Here is a 21,821-nt window from a genome sequence, read left to right as displayed (position 1 = left end):
GACATTTTTCTTACTTTCTAACTATCTTTGATTTTTTTTTAAAATGAGATGTCTTCAAAGAAGTTCACCTAGTTTATATTTTGATGTGTCATATTGAATTGTTTCTTTGTTATGAATGAATGTGTAGGCCTACGTCTTCTTGTCTTAAAGCATATAAATGCTGTGTTTTGAGCGTGGGCGGATTTAGGGGTTGTCTGCTGTGAAAGCGGACCTTCCGGTGTTTGAAATACCCTACAGCAGAGTTTTCTTGCAGGAAATTGTTAATATCCTCTTTCGGTTTTTGAGCATAAAGGGATTTTTTTTTAAATATTATTTTCAGAAGGTTGTTGCAGGGGATCAAAGTCTCTCCAGACCCTCCCTTCCCGTGTTACTACAGAGAAGTTCTCGAATTGTCTATAGAAATGCAATATTTTACGCAACATATCCTCACTGCATTTCAATATTTAGATAGCCGGTATGTCGAGTCAAAATCGTAATAAAACATACCGCCTCTGCTTTTTACCACTTCGAACACCATATATATATATATATCTGACAAACAATTGAGAAATTGAGACTGTTTTCGAACTACTTGTTAATGTTGTTATTTTGTCTTTGGATGGTGGCAACACTGTCGCAAAGCAGAAAACTTTCTAGGACAAAAAAGATTTGAAAAGCGTTTTAAAAACAAAATTGGATGTTTATGTATTGTAGTTTGTATAATTTGTTTTGGATCTATTTTATAATAGAGAAATACTGCAAGAAATAATGAATAATATTACAAGTATGGAAATTCGGGAAAGCGGCGTATTTTACAATGCTCTATGTAAATTGGGTGGTATCGTTTGTCCTTGACGCCTTTCACAAGAGACGGAATAATCGAAATGACATTGCTGAAATATTGAGTGAGTCATGCTCAGACAACCAAGTAACTTGATTTGTGGAAGATATCGTAAAATCATCGGAGGTAAGAAGGATTATGGGCTATTCTTCCGCAGATGGTCGCCCGGACAAAGTCCATGTGAATCTGTTTTCAATGTTGTATTACAATTGATTTGCTATTTTAATGTACCTAATCTAGAATTACTCTTCATTTCCGTATTAATGACAATTATTTCTTATTTTCATGCTTCCTTTGCTCTTCACTAGACACGTATTTATTTGTATTGTATTACTGCGCAAAATTGGTACCTTCAACTGTCAGGTGTTGCGGATTCAGAAATAATAAAAATAATGATTCCTTCCTTATCTACTCATGTTTCCAACCAGCACTGTAAACAACAACGTAGCACAGAGTTACGTTGATGAACTTCTAGAGGGAGGGCTTGTAGCGGAGCCCCGTATTAAACATATCTCTTGAACATCAAAAGACATTTATTCCGAAATTGATCCACCTAGTTTTTTGCTAAAAGCGTGATAAAAACTACAAAAATTTAAAAATCATCAACTTTCACTTTAATTTATTTTATCAAAGCTCAATATTCAATTCACATAATGCCGACCGAGCGAGAGCGATTGAAGGCGAATTAGTTGCCAGGTTGATTATGTTACTTATTGTTACATTGAAAAGTATAACTTTCTCCACGTTTCATTGCAGCTGTTCCTTACCATATTTTCTGCAATTTATTTTTACATTAATTAACATATTACTTTCACTTACATTTAATAGATTTTCTTGAATCACCTTATTGTTTCACAAACAGTACTGTAATCTCACATCAGGGCTGTTTGTCTGTATACTTGCAACAATGTTTACAAAACAATTCCTTATTACATTTCCACAATCCTATCATAGAGTAACCTTACACCAAGTAGCCTAGTTCCCTACGCATGCCAAATAGTTCGATGCTTAGAACTGCTTATAGAAAGATACATAAACAGAACTTTCGCTCTCCTTATATATATTATCAGGCACATAAACAGGCAGATTATTCATTTTTTCCTGGTAAATTTTCATAATTTTGCTTAAAATGGACGATCAATTTTGGAACTTAACTCCATCAAAAATTACAAAACACATACAAAAATAATTTCTTAGCACGATGTTGCCATACAAGAGGATACATTCCTGAAATATGGATTTTTCGTAGCACGAAATGCACTCTTATTACTGCTTTAGGACTTAGAAAGTGTTTCTTAAGGGAGGAGTTGTATAAATGCCTGCAGATTAACTTTAGGAGGGCTGAGTATAACTGCATCGTGTCCACATATAGCATAAAAGAATTAATTTTAAAACCAACTTGTGCTAAATGGCCATTAAAAAGCTATCTAACCAAGGCAGGGCAGGATGGCCGAGCCGTACGGAAGGTGTGCTCCATAGGGAGCAGGCGCGTCAACAGCGGTGAGTATACGCATAACCGAGAATAGTGGAAACACGCTTTATATGGCACAGTCGTTAGAAGGCATTTAACTTCTCTCCCAAATCCATACGTGATGTAAGTGTTTTATGTCGTATATAATATTTTGCGTTATCTTCGTTTGTACCGTTGCTGACGCGCCTGCTCCCTACAGCTCCCCATCCCCTGCTGCACTCATGCCTTGTTCGGTTAGATAACATTTCAGTTTTTTTTTGTAGCTACCTAGCACATGCTCGTTAATGTCTTTCGCACAATAGTTCTTATCGCGTACATACACTGAAGTCCTCCTAAAGTGAATCTACACAGAGGAATGCATAACTCGAAATTTTATTGCCAAGGTATTCTTCATCTGCACCAAAATGACACTAGGATGAACAGTCCCGTTTTAAGTGGATGATGAATCAATTTATTAAATTCCTTCTGAAATATAGTTTTTTTTTTTTTTTTTCTCGGTCGGATGAAAATGAGAACCTTTCACGAATTAATCTAGTGTCGGTACTTTGAGTATACTTCTCATGTGTTTTCGTGCCCTGAATTGCAGTAACTGTTTTTCTCTCCCAAACACGGAATGTACAAACTCATTGTTTACCATCTACATACGTAGCATGTATTTTTGGAAGATTGGTTAATTTGCGTGTATAGGGTCATAGCTTGAATTTATATAGAATTCTCACGTATGAAGGTTGTTCTGCTGGGTCATATGTAAAGTTGAACCGTCATAGGTGCTGAGATTTATACTAGGTTGTTCAAACACAACAGGAGTTTTTACATTCATGATTACAAAAACTAAGACGATGTCTCAGGGCAAAAAAATTGTGCCTAGAACTTTCCTAATTCTTGCAGGGAAATAAATTTTACCTACGTTCTGCCACAGAGTTCGTGTACAGGGTGACTCATTAAAACCTCTTACATTTTAAAGGCTAATAAAATAAAAAATATTACAAATAGAAAGTTTTTTATTCAAAGTGTGAAATGGTATTGATAACAGTTTGTAATTGGGTTATGATCAGATCAGTAGCGGATATCTTGTTTGCTTACACAACCACTTTAGTGGAAATGTCCTTTTTCACTACGCAAAACAACAGCATCTTCTGGGACATTTTGCACTGATTTTCTTAACGTGACTGTTGACGTGTTTAAAAGAATCTTCTTGGACAATCATAATTTTATAAAGATGAAAATGCAGGTCTTCTTGTAAGATTCCTCTTATACTCTCCCAACGAAACCCGACAGGTGCAGTACGCCTCCTGCAGAACATTTTGAGGACTGCTAAACAGACTGTCTGATAGCCTCAATACTTGCAGGCATATGAACAATTTTAGGGCGGCCAGATAGTTTTTCTTTTCAACGCTGAACCTATTGTTCGGAACAAAGATGCCCGAACTGATGAGGTCGGCGCTCATGAGTTCCAAATCATCATGTTAGTCGAAATCACGTTGAAAGCGTGAGTGTCATGTCTAAAGAATGTTGTGAGCGTGAGACCGAGTGAATGTAATCACGAAATGATGATGTGAGCGTGAGGTCTTGAAAAATACTACTTCCCGCATGGAGAATCAACTGTTTAAAGGAGAAAACAAAAGAGGATCAACATTGCTACAGCACATGTTCAGTTTATCTAACTTGAGAAATAATAGTCAAGGGATCATTTTACAGGATCTAAAATTCCTAGTGAAAATTACTAAATTAAAGACATAGTTAGAAAACTTAATGATTGATTACGTAAGACATTTCAAGACACATATATAATATTTTTTCTCAACCAAATTATGGCTATCAGTGGAGTAAAGCTACAAACTTCGAATATGCAAGTCAGGTTCTCCACTCACAGTTCCCATTGTCTCACATTTCTTCGATCAATTAGATGTTATTATTAGAAATAAAACACTGGTGAAACAAATCACAGTGAGAAGTAATGTTTCTGTAATTGCTGTTAATCAGCTACGTAAAATAGAAATTAGTGCTTATGAAAAGGAGATTAGGTACAAGGGAAATTCTACAGAGAACTACTGGAAGTAAGAAAAGTAATAATATTCAGACGAAGATAATGAACGAAATTTAGGTTCATAGACAGCGTTAGTTTTCTGGATGGATATGTGTTCTGAGGTTTTTTTTATTTTTATTTATTTATTTATTTTGACACGTTCACAGTTAGTTAATTTAGGGTGCTTTGGAAGTAAGTACTATTTTTAATGAGTATTATCAAATAGTATTTCTTCTGCAGTTATTGGGGTTGTTTTCAATATTTATAATGTAGAAACACATCCGGACCACGTCAATAAAAATTTCTTTCTTATTTTCATAAAACTAGGAATGGCTTGCATAACAACTACTACAAGTGATAACAAGGGGAACAAACCGAGTATTCACACTGGTACCATCGAAGAAGTACATGATATCCCGATGAATGTTCTGATCAGACCTTATCAAATTGAAGTTCAGGAGGAGAAGGTTCAAAGTCTTATGGAGACACTGAAGGTAACCGCACTTCATTGCAATAAGAAAGAGCATTTCTTTTAGTAGGAAAGTTTTAAAGAAATTGGTGCTAAAAAAAATTGATTTGTAAAATCACTGGAAATAGCTCTTAAAAAAAAAAAAAAAAAAGCAATTGAAACCGCCCATGTATGCAGCACGACTATTGTACTGGAAAATCTATAATTTTAAAATTGGAGAAATTATATTTAAAACAATTTCAGTTTTAACGTAATTATTGCAGCAGTTATTTGTGTTAGAAGGAGAGAAAGGAAAGGAAAAATTTCGTTTTATCTCCTACCGCTATGCTTAATAGGCTTAGAAGAGACGGATGGTTAAGGAAAGTTAATTAGTGGAATGAAAATGTGGGAACCCGAGAATACCCACGGACACGATGTTGTCCACCACAAATTAAAATGCTCGGGAATCCCTCATATCGATGGTGAGCCGTGTAGCGTGCCCCCTTATTTACCGTATTTTACGGACAATAAGGCATCTTAATTTGTAAGCAATTTTTTTTTTCGCAGCGTTTACGGACTGTATATTCTAGTCTGTGGCTCTGGGTTTGTTTTGGCGGGGCGGGAGGGAGATAGTGTTAGTTAGCAAGCTTGTGAATCCTCCCAACTCATTTTCGTCGCATTGGTGCACTGTTGCTGCCAGTTGAATCCAATGTTGGCAGATAGAGATAAGTTTCCCGCGGCATCGAATATATGACCATTTTTAAGACTGGCGGGAAATTTAAATGAAACACTGGACATTTTTATATTAATTTCGAGCATAAGACGCACCTGAAGTTTGGAGGCAATGTTTCGAAGAAAAAAGTGCGTCTTATGGTCTGTAAAATACGGTATATTCCTGTTAAAAGTAGTTTAAGTGTCACCGTTAGGAAACAGCTGTATCCTATAGGGGAGACAGTAAGAGAACGTATCTGACAGCTCGCAGTAACATTGGGTGATATCAATAAAACGGAGAAGTTACTCATTACGCCCAATTTTGAAGTAGTTACTCGCGTTGGTATCAATAAAAAGAGAACTGAGTACTAGTCGTCTCGGCTGACCTCGGAGAAGCCCCGCCCTTTTGAAGTAACCACACCTCTATTCTCGAGCCGAGTAACAACTCCGCGTTTGATATCAATAAAAATCAAAGACTCCTCTGTGATGCTAGTAACTTCTCCAAATTTGTGGAGCAAGCTAAATAGGTGACTCCGTGCGAAATATGGCAGAGTATATGATTGTTTTACTACGTAGAAAAACTTATAAACTGCATAGAAATGTTGGAAATGGAGATTACAAAAAGCATTATAAGTTTATGAAAGAAAATGTAGTGATTAGCACAACATTTTTTAAGGAGAATCAACCGAAATTCGGGGTGGTGGAATACGTAATGATGAAAAGATGCGGGTTTTCTTCAAGGACGCCGATCCTGTGCGAACCCGGGCCCCCCAAAGCTTATGTAGGCCCCCTATTGTATTTATGAATATACAATATTTGGCATAATTAGAGTGCAATTTGTCTTAAAATCCTGATATATATACCTTCTGCATCTGAATGCCCTCCCCCCAAATTTACAGAGAAATCGGTGCCCTTGGTTTTCTTGCGTTACGTGAGTGATCCGGGATTCCAGGTCGGAACGTCAGGGGATTCTGGTGTGGCTCAAAGTACTGTCTATGAAAATGGATTGTTTCCGGAAGTGTGGGTAATATACAAACAGCAAAGACAGAGTGGCAAGAACAATATACATTTCCGGGTGCTATCGGAGCACTTGACTATACACAAGTGGTATTAAAGAAACCTAGTATTTTGGAGAGTAATACGTTAATAGGAAGAGCTATTTCGTGGCTAAGCGGTTAGTGTACATGCCTTTGGCATAGGAGACCCGCGTTCGATTCCCGGCAGTAGCTTATGTGGTTTGGATTCCACGTTAATCAGTGGGTTCTGTCATTATAGGCACGCTACTGAAAAGGACGTTAAACTAATAATCAACTCAACTCAACGTTGCTAGAAAGGGTGTATACATGAGAATGTATTTTGTTTATGTCAAGGCGAAAGGGGACACGTATGGTGTGGAAAACGCAATCAGATGGACGTGATTTATGACGTGGGTGGCTGGACTTTTTAAAAAAGAAAACAAAGGAGCCAAGTGTCTGATTTCGTTCTTAAAGCCAAACAATCTACAAAGACCTTGGACAACACGTGATATGCGCTTGTCGTGTTAATCTTGATATTGCTGGATTCCAATCAACATCCATCAGCTCAAATAGGTTCATTCCCATGGTTTCAGTATTACTTTCTTCTTTCCCTTTTTTTTATTTTATTTTTTCTTCTTTTTTATTTTTGTTTTATTCTCGCTCGAATATTAAAGATTCTCTTTTGAATTTGTGTCTCAGTCGTAGATGTATTTGATATTTCGTTGCATTTCACTGTAATTACCTTCAAAGTTTCGGCTTTCCTTCGTTTACTTTCTGGTAGCTGTGACTTTGAAAGTACCACTGGAAACTCTTTTACAATGTCCACAAATGCATTTTGATTGAAGCTATCGTTCCTACTTGCCCGTTTCATGGCTTTTAAGATACTACGCCATAGGTTAAAAACAACGAAATGACTGCGCGATGAATGGGAGAAATGAGTAATCACTTCTTTTATTGATACGACTCAGTGCTACGTGCAGAGGAAGCGCGAGTAAACGTTCATAAATCTGGAGGAGATTACACCAGGTGTAGTTACTCCGATTCTCGAGCAGGACTTCTCAGGAGTAGTTACTTATTTTTATTGATATCACCCATTGCCACTACTCGCGTGTCAAGGTTTTTTTCGATGCAACTGTAGTGGCAATTTAAGTAATGGTGTAAGACCGTGGTTGGTAACACTGGTATCAAAGTAGGGGCTGCAATGTCCCACTGCGTGTGGTAAGAAACGTCAGAGACTATCTTTTGTTGGCCGTGCTATAGTTAACAGTGTATTTGTTACATATACAATACGTAAGTAAATAATTTCTTCCAGGAAAATAAAAATTGAGTTATTATCGACAATGAGTGATATACCTTTTAGTGAAGCAACCGGTTCGATTTTCTCAATTGATTGATTGATTAAGGTTTAATGAGGAACATCAGCATCAAGGCTATTTATCTCCGTCCCGATCAATACGATTGCTCAAAACGTGGACTGCCGTAAATACACGGTAAAAACTGCTACAAAATAGAAAAAAGATACAATAAATATAAGTGAAGAACAATAATAATAAAAACATATATTGAACAGTAACAATAAAGAAAAAAAGAGATAACAGTAACAAGAAATTGAGAAGATATATAACAACAATATATATATATATATATATATATATATATATATATATATATCGGGTGTTGCAAAATAAGTGTTACAACTCTTGGGAGGTGAATCCTGCCACTGAAACAAGAAAAAAAGTTCTCTTGAACTTTCGGCTATCGGACATAGTTTCAGATCTACAAGGTGCCGAAAGCGTGGGAAAATGACTTTCGGACGCCAATAGTTCGGAAACTATCCAACGTAAAAAGGGCGGGTAAAAAATTCACTGAAGAAGTCATACCTGCTGTATTGAATTTTGCATGTTTCACAATCCTACCATGCACGCGCAAGGGATTCCCCAAAGGAACGTAGGGAGTCCCGAATAATCTGCTAAATGAAAGTTCGTCTAAAAGGATATGAATTGATGGGGTTTCTACCAGATAACAATAATTTATTTGTATTAAGTTGATATCTGGAACAAATACAAAATGGCGGACACTTTCATGCCCGTTGTGTGTGGTTGCATAATCGCCAGGTACGGATGCAGGCCAACAGTGACGTTCTGAGTATTAAGTGTAGCGAATTTGTACTCAAATGCTCTAGAAAGACATCTGGAGTGTCGGTAGAGCACAACAGATGGAGCAGGGTAATTCACGTGTGTGGAAACACGTAACCCCGAAAAATGCCCACAAATGCACTCATACTCAGTAAACGTGAGTTCAAAGCGTCGGAAATGTAAGGATTAGCGTCAAGAACATGAAAGTCAATTCACCAATAATATTCCCTCAAACCGATGCAATATGATGTGCACGGTTGCATACCAATAAGGATGCAACAATTGAGGCCAAGTTGAAATTGTGCAAAGGGACTCACTAAGAAACTGGGTAAACTAAATGAATGTCTCTAGTGGCATAGCATGATCGATATTGAAATGTGGGCAATGTGTGTGTTGATATCGACATGTAGCTAACGGACAAATGTCAACATGTCCCACTACTGCTGGAACACTGTCTCACATGCGAAAACTAGGAAAATAACATTGTAAATTCTGCTATTACATCTGGTGCACTTTTTGATGGAACGTAACTAGAACAAGATTGTATCAATGTCCCACTTTGTTTGGGACATTGTCCTACACTCGACACGTATGAAAAGAAATATCTTAATCCATGGTTCAAATTAATAGAGCGTGAAAATAACAAACTTGTATCATGTCTCACGTCTTCTGGGACATATGACGTACTCGATATCAAAATACCTCCAGAAATATGTATCTTACACACAGTACACATGCAAAGACAAAGACTAAAATGAACCAATTTGGCACATGTAACACTACAGCTGAAACACAATACATATGGAAAATAAAACGACATGAAAAATAGGAAGAAACGTCTTAAAGCTCCGATTGTTTACAATTGTGCAGTAGGAGTAATAAAATGTAACAAACAATCATGTCGGGAGGCTGTACAAGAGCGCTTGCCAAACAAAGTGGGTACTCCTCAAAGAAATGCGGAGAAAGTCAGGCTCCCTCCTCGAGCCTCAGGGCTAGAGCGCTCGCTTTCGCTCGCGTGGTCACAGTTTCCATTCCTACTGGGGGCCTCAGATTCAAGACCCGAGTAGTTATTTTTCTATTTTTCCCACGTGGGACGGTGTCCCAGCAATAGTGACAGATATTGACATTTCTCCACTAGCTACATATCGATATCAACACACAAATTGTCCGCATTTCAATATCGATCATGTGATCCCACTAGAGACATTCATTTAGTTTACCCAGTTTCTTAGTGAGTTAACTTGCACAATTTCAACTTGGCCTCAATTGTTGCATCCTTATTGGTATGCAACCGTGCACATCATATTGCATCGGTTTGAGGGAATATTATTGGTGAATTGACTTTCATGTTCTTGACGCTAATCCTTACATTTCCGACGCTTTGAACTCACGTTTACTGAGTATGAGTGCATTTGTGGGCATTTTTCGTTACGTGTTTCCACACACGTGAATTACCCTACTCCATCTGTTGTGCTCTACCGACACTCCAGATGTCTTTCTAGAGCATTTGAGTACAAATTCGCTACACTTAATACTCAGAACGTCACTGTTGGCCTGCATCCGTACCTGGCGATTATGCAACCACACACAACGGGCATGAAAGTGTCCGCCATTTTGTATTTGTTCCAGATATCAACTTAATACAAACGAATTATTGTTACCTGGTAGAAACCCCGTCATTCATATCCATTTAGACGAACTTTCATTTAGCAGATTATCCGGGACTCCCTACGTTCCTTTGGGGAATCCCTTGCGCGTGCATGGTAGGATTGTGAAACATGCAAAATTCAATACAGCAGGTATGACTTCTTCAGTGAATTTTTTACCCGCCCTTTTTACGTTGGATAGTTTCCGAACTATTGGCGTCCGAAAGTCATTTTCCCACGCTTTCGGCACCTTGTAGATCTGAAACTATGTCCGATAGCCGAAAGTTCAAGAGAACTTTTTTTCTTGTTTCAGTGGCAGGATTCACCTCCCAAGAGTTGTAACACTTATTTTGCAACACCCGATATATATATATATATATATATATATATATATATATATATATATATATATATATATATATATATATATATATATATATATATATATATATATATATATATATATATATGGGTGATTCCACGAAAAAGGGAAATTTTCACTTGGAAAATTTTTGTTCCGTTGATGGTCGCCTATTTCGATAAAAATATGACATGCACTTACTAAAATAATAAACTTTTCAGCACCCACGGAGTTGAGACCATAGGTCACGGAGTTGAGATTAGTTAACACGGAGTTGAAAATTGCTGTGGAGTTGAGAAACGTGATACATCTGGGTGATAAGTTTTGGTTTATAAGTGATTAAGCTTATAATTTACATAAAAATTTAAATAATTTTCCAATAGTTTTTGTAAGTTAGAATTATTCTCCTTATGCTGAATAAAATTCTAACAAACTAGATGACACGTAATTTGTTATACAAAAATACTCCAGAAAATACTGCAAACATATGAAAATATATCTAATGAAGGTTCCAAAATTGAGTATATATATATATATATATATATATATATATATATATATATATATATATATATATATATGAATATGTGACGTAAATAAGAAAAAAAGAAATACACATACACTTATCGAATATTGAAAAATTATTGCGCTTTCAATATGTGGACTATCATATGGAGAGGACAAACTTTTCACATAAGCTTACGAAACAGATGAAGTAGTCATTAAACCTGTTTATTGTCTACTTCATTTGTTTTCTGAGCTTATGTAAACCGTCTGTCTTCTCTGTGTGATCAAGTCAACACGTCGAAAGTGCAATACCGTTGGTGTTAGGAATCACCGTGCAGTTGGTGTTAGGAATTACCTCCCAAACGTTGTCGGTATTGTTTTGAAACGCCCTGTATAATGCACACTAAATGACAGTGTAAGGCACTCATCATTTCTGTTTTCTTTGGATAATTCGATGTTCTTTGTTAAGTAGCCCTCATTTTCCACTCCAATGAAGGAAATGTCTTGAGGAAATAGGGAGGGGCTGTTCTAGTCTACACAGAATGACAACTGCCAACGCTTTTTAAACGTCAGGTTTAGTAGGCCAGGAGAAATTCCTCCCGATCCGCGTCATAAAATTGACTGTCCGTACATTACATTGCTCTCAGACTCTTCGACAATCCCTGAAAAGAAAACAATTAGCTGATCATAAGATTGAGACGTCAATAAGTTAAAAACAGATACCATCCATCTTGACTTGACTGAAGTTTTACCTCCGGTTACCTTACAGCACCAGATTTGAACTTCCGCCAAACACTCCTTAAATGGGCTAAGACCCACCAGCCGGCCTTTGAGTGTGAATGACACGTGGTCAGCGTGTCGGCTCCTACGACCGTTGCGATGGTCTGCGCGATCAGGTTTCAGTACATCTCTACTCAAATGAGTTTTTCAATTGCCTCACTGTGCGAAGTAAACACCATTAATTTTTGAGCTTCCACCGGGAAACAAACACAGAACCACGCACGAAAGGCGAGCATACTAGTCACTAGACCATGAACGAGCTTTATTTCTATCAATATATTGAAAGAACAAATATTTGGAAGGGCATGAGCATAACAAACACTATAGGATTATCAACTCCGTGAACTTGTCTCAACACCGTGGATTCCTTAGTTTTCAGATGGACACGGAGTTGAGAACCATGGAGTTGAGAAAATCGAATATAATTTATCTTTACCGGCCCACTTTTTAACCAGTACATGTGAGTAATTGTGTACGAATTTCCTACCTTAAGGCGCAGGTTCCTCAAGGGAAAGAAGGTATATACCATACAAATACATTCAGTAATAAATACCATGGTGTTGAGTATCAATTAATATACGTACCTGCTTTCCACACACAAAAATATTTTTCCTATAGCTTTTAACACATGCACACAACTTTTTCTGTTCTTCAGTTAAACATATCTGCCTTGTCTTCTTGTGGGTGTTGTCAATGTGGACGACCATACTATCTGTTGAGAGCAATGACAATTTTTTTTCATGCCATGGAGTTGAGACCAAATAGAGGTGACAGAAACGACGCATAGTCAAGCTTTCGAAAATAATCGTTATGAAGGTTTACTTTCCACAAAACCGAAACTTTGAAGTGTTCTCTTCTATTTAATTACAATTAAATGATGTTTGATTTGCGACTTCAGTTGTAATTTATTGAGTAAAATCAGTCAACTGTAGTCTGTGACAGCCCACGGTGTTGAGAAATTGGGTAATAATTAATTTTTTACGTATGTTTCGTGTTATATTTGCAAACTGTTATACAAGGCATACCTACTTTGTGACGGTTACTACCAAACAAAATAAAAATGAGGTGATTCTCTTTAGTAGTAGTTTGAAGAAATGCCCGTGACAGAAAATTTCCCTTTTTCGTGGAATCACCCATATATATATATATATATAGGGTGGTAGGTAACTCCACCGACAAACTTTGGGGGGCGATTCCTTATACGAAATGAAAGGAAAAAGTTCTAATAAACATGGGTCGAAAAACGTCTCCTTTCGGAGTTATGAACTACCGAAAATTCGAAATATCATGTTTCAAAACATCCTGGCTTAGAAACTATAGGGCCTATACCAAGCGGTTTAAGGAATTACATAGGAACTGGTATACGCTCTTATCTAAATATCCATGTTTCAGAATTCACGGTACCAGCGAAACGAACGCACCATTAGTACTTAAAGGAGTATCCCTATACTTCAACTTCCTTTTTACAGTTCCTTTCACCGATAACGAAGGATGGTAAAACATGGATATTTAGATAGAGAACATACTAGTTCCTGTGTAATTCCTTAAACCGCTTGAGATAGGTCCTATAGTTTCTAAGTTAGGGAGTTTTGAAAAATGATTTTTCGAATTTTCAATGGATCATAACTCTGAAAGGAGGCATTTTTCGGCCGATGTTTATTAGAACTTTTTTCTTTCATTTCGTATAAGGAATCGCCTCCCAAAGTTTGTCGCTGGAGTTACGTACCACCCTGTATATAACAATAGATAAGAAATAGTGATAAAACAAGAAGTCAGAAATAATAATAATAATAATAATCATTTACTGTTATTTCTTTTTGGAGCACTTTTATTAGGTTTTAATCGGGACGTCAGCATCGAGGCCAGCAATCCGTGTCACGAGAAACACAACTGCGCAAACATAGACTACATAAACAAAACGTATTCAAGAAACATCACCCACAACCTTCTCATGATAACATGTTCATTCTGGTGTCACCAGTCCCCAGAACCTCGTTAGCCGACATTATAATGATTGCAGTTTCCAGGGTACAATACGAGGAAGTGAGGTTGGCATTTGGGCACTCACAAGGGAGCGCCCCGTACACCCCTCGATTTTCTCGAAAACTACACGTGAGAATTTAGCCTCAAGCGTGTTGTCTTGTTTATTTCGATATTATCTATTCACGTATATATATATATATATATATATATATATATATATATATATATATATCTTATATTTGAACACTATTTTAATCAAACGGAAGTTTAAATTACGGCGTATAAAAACGAAAAGATAAAGTACCTCTTCGTTCTGGACAGGCCACAAAAGGCCCGCAGACTGGGTGGCTGCCTTAATCTCTCAACCTCGTGGGATTTCCCAGGTACCCACTTTACAGAGGTTGGTCGAATCGAGGGCACAAGGAGAGAGAAATGAGACTACTGGAAATTGTGTTCTTTGTTTTCATTATACGAATTCCTAAAGTGAAAATGCGTAATAAAAAAAAGTAGTAAAGCATATAAAGAAGAGCATTTCGCAGAGATATTATCAAAGTGGTGAGGAAAGATGATATATATGTATGATTCGATTTTGTACGAATTTCTCGTGGTTGGTTAATTTCAGGGTATATTCAGAGAGATTTTTTTTTTTTTTTTTTTGTTACAGTCGGTGGAGATTATGCAATATAAGATGTTCTGTAAAATAAAATTGAAATTTACTATACCTCATTATGCGTAGTATTGTATTATGCATTACTATTATTAATATCTCTGTAACTAATAACAGATAACTAATATTACAGCATTTCCAGCTTTTTATGCCATCCTGTGGGCAAGCTAAATCAGTAGATGCTAACCCAATTGCTGCGTGGAATCACATTTTTATTTTCTTATTTCTCTAACGATTTCGACTTGAGTCTGTAACAGCTATGAAAGCACTAACAAGTACTATTTCCACCCTATAACTGTAAAATTCAACACAAAATACGAATGTTGCTAATTCCTACGAGCAATATGAAAACCTGTCTTGGCGTGACTTTAAAATTAATATAAGTTGACAGAAAAATGAGTCTTCATTATGGACTGAATTCTGGATCTTCAGTTTACCGTGCTGGTGCGTTAATCACTACGCTATTCAGTTTTCCCTGCTCAACCAATCAAAGCTTAACGCTTGGACATCTATATGTCTTTATCATTTCGACAGTTATAGGGGTTGAATTAAAGGGGAGCGCGGTAGCTCAGTGGTAGAGCGTTCACTTCCGGTGCATGGGTTCCCTGGTTCGATCCCAGCTCGCGCCGTGTGGACTTTGTGGTGGACAAACACCGTGCTCGTGGGTTTTTTCGGGGTCCTCCCGTTTCCTCCCACTTTCTTCATTCCACCATTTCATTCATTTCTCATAGTCAGCGTCTCTAGTCTAACTGGCATAATCGTGGGACGTAAAATTGAAAGATTTCATTTCAAAGTTTTCATGAATTAAATATACTGTATGATAATATAGACACTGTTATTGTACTGTTTATGTAATCTGTATATCTGAGCAGCAACCGGAAATGTAGTGGTCAGCATACTGGCGTGGCAAGCGTAAAAGACGTGTTTGAGTCCTCTTTCAGTAGTGCATAGTTTTCGCTCCTTAATTTTGTTCCATTCGCGATTTATTAATTTATTTCATAACTGCATAACTTTATTTTTTGAAGTAGTGAGAATCGGTACAAGGCCTTTGAAATATAATATAAAAATACTATATTTATTGGAATAAGAAAAAAGTTTCAAAATGGGGTGTATTTGATATTGTTGGAAATATATCATTTTCATGTTGAGGAATGTAATGCACTGCACTAATTTGAGAATAAAAAGGAGAAATTTATTCGCGTTAACAGTGACTTAAGTGCGATAAGCTGTTATTGTCATGTTGAGAGCAAGACTTCAAGAGTTGTTTAATCTGTTTTTGAAGTGACTGGCGTAGTATTTCAGTCCAGCGAAACAACAATTGAATCTCCTGGCATAGTAGGATAGTGCTCGAGTATGTAGTGACCAGACAGTTGTATGCGTATTATCATCATATTAGCCATCATGGAACAATGGCGTACTTCTGTGTTGTGCTTATTATTATTATTATTATTATTATTATTATTATTAAATTTTGAGGAAAGGGAAATTATTATGAACATGGGACTCAGATTAAGACAGCGTCTCAAAATGGATGTCTTGATTTTGACGTAGTTTTTCACTAGCAGAATGCCCGTTCTTCGCATAGGAAGAATACGTTTCATTTTGCGACATCGGAAGTGTCACTGTTTGTCTCAGGGATCCCGAAAACTACAAATTGGACACTAATATCGGCCATTTTCGATAATTTTATATATATCCCTCTCCCCCAGGTTGGGTCTCAATTTGGATTAAATGACATCAGAAGTGTCACTGTCCATCTTAGCGACCCCCAAAAATTATGGATAGTTCTAGTATAACTTTTTTTTTTGTCTCAATGCCAAATTTACTTATCATGTTTGGAAGTGGAAAATAAAGCATCGTACTTACAATGTGCATCCTTCTATCGTAATATTGATATTGGCTGCCAAGTGGCTTCTCGCTATTTATATATATAACGAAATGCTCAGATGTGAAGGGTGTTATATATTTGATATTTTGAAGATACGTTGTAATCTGGAATTGTAGAACGTGTGGAACTTGTGTGGGTCATTTAATTTTTGTAAAACTAGATTGACAGGTTACATATATTACTCAGCTTAGTGACAGTTTTTCATTCAGACGCAGTGAAATGTTGGATCATTAAAATACGCATTTGAACAATTTTGCTGTCTACAATACGTAATGACATAATCTAAACAAGACATAAACACCTTTCACATAAAATTCTTAGTGATGTAATAGGATTCATTATAATAATTAGAAGTTAAATTTATGCGCAGGTAAGCACTCAAATGGTAAATAGCAATTTAACGCAATGTTTCAATGACCAATTTTTATTTTGATCAGTTTCCTCCGTTGAAGAAAAAATGTTAATGTTTCTTGAGTCACTGTGTTAAAATTTCTTATTAAAAAGTACTACATACCATTTTCTGAAACAAGTCAGCAAACCACAGGCGTTGTTTGTGACTACCTACCTAGCATTTAATTAACGGGCATCTATTTCGGAAATATTAGGTGTACAACTTTGATTCCGCAGTTTCTTTCCGACATTCGAGGCTTTATTGTAGAAACCTGGTTTTACATTTACGATTCAAAATATTGTCAATCTCTGGCCACTACTTTCTTCCATTTTTCGAGCAGCGTACTAATCCTGCGTCGTAAATCTGCGGGGATCTTTTGAGGTGATCCATGTATCGATCCAATTTTTGACTTCTTCATAAGAATGTAAGTGCTGGTCAGCCAGGCTGTGTGCCATTGATCGAAACAAGTGATGGTCGGAGGGAGCAATGTCTGGAGAATACGGCAGGTGGGGCAGGACTTTTCATTTCAACGTTTCCAAGTATGTTTTGACCGACTTTGCGACATGAGTCGAGTATTGTTATTCTACACAATCCCTGTATCGTGTCTCTCGTTGTATTGAAATCGTGTATTTCGTTGTGGACCTTAATTCTTTAATTAGTACAAACATCAAGACTGACTGTCTTCTTTCTTTCGTTCCTTATACGCTTATCTCTCTCTCGTTTTCCCAGCTATTCCACAATGAAACCCGACCCAACCACACTTATACACAATTTCTACCGAAGCTGGGGGACGGCAGATAAGAATGGAAGTACCGTAAAATACACAAATGTATATAGATTAATTGATCATGGACAGTAAGCTGAAGACAACTTTGCAAGAAAATAAAATTATACTTTATAGTGTATAACACATACAATAATAATAATCACTGTAAATTAGATTAGAAGTAAAGACATTGATTATACAAATACGTAAAACCTCTATTTTTGACCTACACGACTTTTAAATGAGCTCAGTCTCTTAGGTTTTATTTACGATTGTTAGGTGGCTTAATTGATTTGAAATGTGTTTATGATACTCACTATAATCTTCGTGGTTGCCACTGTCCTAGTATCGAGTCACGAATAATCGCAGAGATTCGCAGCTGGTTCCGTCAGTGGGGGTCTTCGTTGGTTCACTCTGATACGGGATGCACTCTCACAATTAATCCTCTGGAATTTTTCCTTGAATGTCTCAAATGGCACACAGTCGCTTGATGTACGAAAATACAATAGAATATTGGAACGTTCGTAAGTATTGACCAGTCCGCTACTAATAGTAATGCTCAACCCATCAAAACACTAGCACAAGACTAGGCAGCCCGTTTCAACATACTAAATTATCACACTTTGATATAAGTATACTTCGGCAAAGAAAATTAAATTTATAGCTCAACCCACTATTCCTTAGTATTAAGGTGGGGAGCGTATTTCAATGGAGGCGTACTACACAGCTTAGAATGGCACACCCAAATTGTGCTTGCGGGTGGCATAGAGCAGGAAGCAAGTAAGATCCTGCTTTCTCGCAGCTAGACTCGCCAATGAGTTGTCTCTCCAACCAACTTCTGCATATGACAAAGCGTAGGTAGAAAATAAATTTTCCGAACATTCGTAGTCAAGGAACTAGATCGAAGATATAGGTCTAAGGAACGCAGTGTTTGGGCGACTCCCTTTCCTTTTTTTCCATATTAGGCACTATGAGCGAAGCCAAGTGCACAAACACATAGACAAACATACCAAACTTGTGAGAGAAGCAGTTCTTTTATATACGAGGCTTGTTTAGTAAGTTCGAAGTTGACACTGTCTTTCCCATTTTGATTAAGAGACAATAAATGAGCCTCAAAAGACGGTGATAGTATTGCGGCCGTTTGTCTTTCAATGCTCGGCTTAAAGGCATTAATTGCTTTTGATATAGATCGCCTGTGATTGTTTCAGTCGGTTTTACCAGTTCATAATACACTACGCCGAGCTGGTCCCACCAAATACACAGCATGACTTTGGAGCTGTGAGTATTCGGTTTGGCCATCGACGTGAAAGCGTGGCCGGAAAGCCTCCATGATTTTCTGCGCTTGAGGTTATTGTAATGAACACAGTTTTTGTTTCCAGTCCAATGCGATGCAGAAATCCCTTCCGTGTTTGCCTTTCAAGCAGCTGTTCACAAGCAAACAAACGCCGTTCAACATCTCTCGGCTTCAACTCCTACGGCACCCAAATTCCTTGTTTCTGAATCATTCACATGGCTTTAAAAGGGTTTTGAAATGGATTGTTGAGTCATCTTGTGTTTGACACGAGTCTTCAAGAAGTAATGCTTCCAATTCTGCATCCTTGAAAACCTTCTCTCTTCCATCGCCATGCCGGTCTTTCATGTGAGTCTTCATCGTTTTTGAAGCGTTGAAACCACTCACGACATGTTCTTTCAGTAATAGGGATCTCCGCCACAGATTTCTTCATATTGAAGCAGAAAATTAAAATCTTCCGCACATAACGAGAATTTGGTTTGTAAACTGACATTTTCAATCGCGAATAACTTTGCGATGCGGACACAAACCGACCAATGTTTCGATGAGGTTATATTGACAAATGCCCAAGCTTATTGTATGGCGTCTACGTGTGTTTATTTCCACCACCGCTTACCGCTAGAGGCATCTATTGGAAAAAAGCAGAAGCAAAGTTGTACATCTAAAATATATATACGAAAACTCAAGATAGTTTGAAAATATTTAGATAAACGGGAAACCATTTTTTTAAAATTAAAACTAATATATATATATGATAATGGTATGATTTGTTGACTTGTTTGCAAAAGAAAAGATAATTTTAACAATACTGATTTAAGAAACGAGAACACACTCTCTACAATGAAGAAAATTGATCAAAATAAGTAGTTTTGAAGCATCGTAATTTCTTAAGAAACATGCACGTAGAAGATAACAATTATTAATTGAAACGTTGCGTCGAGTTGCTGTTTGCCATCTGGCTGTTTACGCGGGTAAAAATTTTAATTTTGTTTCAACTAGTTTCTTAAATTCTGTGGACGAAATGTTTGTCTATCTGACTTTAAAAAAAGTAGTTCTAAGTTATCTCATATGGTGACATCATCAGTATTATTTGTCTGTATCTAAATATATTTCAAATACCAATTTTATAAATATTGTAGTATCTTATTATTTAGTAAAGTTCGATAGATTAGAAGTGCAGTAATATTTTCCTCAAAAAATGAAGGCTCAAGCTTGAGTACGTCTTGCGTCTTATACAGCAATAAATGCGGTACTTTAAAGATGTGCGATAATTTATTTTTATTATATTTATTTTTATATACTTTTATTATATTTATAATTTATTTTTATTATATTTATTTTTATATATTTTTATTAATTTATAATTTATTTTTATTAATTTATAATTTATTTTTATTATATTGTAGGATCCTGTGAAGAAGGACGATGTACCGCCAGTTGATGTGCTGTGGATCAAAGGAAGAGAAGGAGGGAATTATTATTATTCCTTCGGAGGATGTCATCGATATGAAGCCCATCGACGCTTGGGGTTACCCACAATCAAAGCGAAATTAGTTGCCTCAAATATTAATGATCTCAAATTGTATCTAGGAGGTTCAACACCTGATTTGCGTTGACAGTTTTCCTACTTAAGCCAAATGAAGCCATCTTGATATTTGCATTTCTCTATATGTATTTTATTAAAGCGCTTTTTTTTTTAAAAAAAATAAAAAAAGTATTGTTGGTTTGAAAGCTTGTATCAGATTATTTGTTAAAATGATATATTTTGTGAATTTTTTGATCTGAAATATACACCAAATTGTGATAATGTAGTGTACGGCTTTTATTTAGTGTAACTTTATCCTTAGCAGCAAACAACCAGATGGTAGAAGTGTAGAAAATCTTATGACCGGCTAGATGGCGTACATTACGCTGGGTGATGCGTAGTCTGCTCTGTCGTAAGTGGGTTCCAAGTTGTCTAATTACGTGCCCGGGATCAGATGTTGGAGTGGGAAGCTAAGCAAGCGTAATAAATGATTTCCAATACTTTCGGAATAAATTTAGAGAAAGAGATATGTGATAAGGAATGGAAAGGCAACTGGGATAGGTAATGTACAGTCAGCGCAAAAGTTCTTTGCGTTTGATGAAATTATTTTCGTAAATAATTTCCAGTAAATTAAAAAGAATGTAATTTTCTGTACGTTCCACCCATACCGCCGTTATTCCCAAAGAAATTTTACCAAACGGAAAGAACTTTTGTCGCTGACTGTACAGTCCGCAGCAAAAAACATGCAACTTGAGCATGTAAGTTGATTGTGAAACGATGAACTCTTTTTGCTCCAAAATAAGTGTGCAGGGGAGGACGGCGAGGTTTCTCCTGGCGTGATTCGTTCTACTTAGACGTTATGTTGATTCCCTGCGCTGTTAGGCGTAGTTTCACAATGAACTTACATCTCATGTTGCAAGTTTTTTGCTGCGGACTGTACCAGTTGAGTTTATGTAGTATAACGGAAGGGAAAGTTGGAGCTGGAGCTTTAATTTGCCACGTAAGTTGTGGTTCACAGTCGACTGTGCCACGTGCAATCATCTTGCCATCACACGTTGTGTAGGAGGGTTTTCCTGCAGGGCAATTCGGCACAACTTTCGAGCTACAAGTGAACTAACCGCAGTACACAGTCGTTCCCTTAGTGGGTGAACGAAGTGCTGGAATGTCGTGGTGCTTATGTCAATTAATTATGTTTTTGATGGTAGTTGATCCCAATGAACCACTTATTTTCTCTACACTGGTTTTGAATGTCACGAAAAAAATGTGGAAAAGTATTACGATGTAGCCTTCCCCAAACCAGTTTACTGTGGGAGCCATAATACACAAATACCACATACATGCGAACTTGGCGCGATACTAGAGACCTTTGGTTTTCTCCTGCTGTTTGAA

General features: G+C 36.9%; 1 protein-coding gene across 1 annotated transcript; it reads left to right on the top strand.

Annotated features, from left to right (window-relative positions):
• Positions 1-620: 620 nt before the first annotated feature.
• Positions 621-20,718, top strand: Srx (sulfiredoxin). The gene is made up of 3 exons (XM_081764226.1): positions 621-946; positions 4,645-4,811; positions 20,314-20,718. Exons 1-3 carry the CDS (start codon positions 892-894, stop codon positions 20,521-20,523), a joined length of 432 nt encoding a protein of 143 aa, XP_081620352.1. The 5' UTR covers positions 621-891; the 3' UTR covers positions 20,524-20,718.
• Positions 20,719-21,821: the final 1,103 nt, after the last annotated feature.

This window comes from Thermobia domestica, chromosome 7 (assembly GCF_964235325.1).
Source record: "Thermobia domestica chromosome 7, izTheDome1.hap1.1, whole genome shotgun sequence".
In the NCBI taxonomy this organism is placed as follows: Eukaryota; Metazoa; Arthropoda; class Insecta; order Zygentoma; family Lepismatidae; genus Thermobia; species Thermobia domestica.
The sequence above is the reverse complement of the archived record's forward strand: the minus strand, read 5'-3'. Positions and strand labels throughout refer to the sequence as shown.

Excerpts from the sequence above, each read along its gene's own strand:
- Srx (XM_081764226.1), top strand. The coding sequence starts at position 892 with ATGCTCAGACAACCAAGTAACTTGATTTGTGGAAGATATCGTAAAATC. Across the intron at positions 947-4,644 it reads ATATCGTAAAATCATCGGAG|GAATGGCTTGCATAACAACT; the intron begins GTAAGAAGGATT and ends TCATAAAACTAG. Across the intron at positions 4,812-20,313 it reads GTCTTATGGAGACACTGAAG|GATCCTGTGAAGAAGGACGA; the intron begins GTAACCGCACTT and ends ATTATATTGTAG.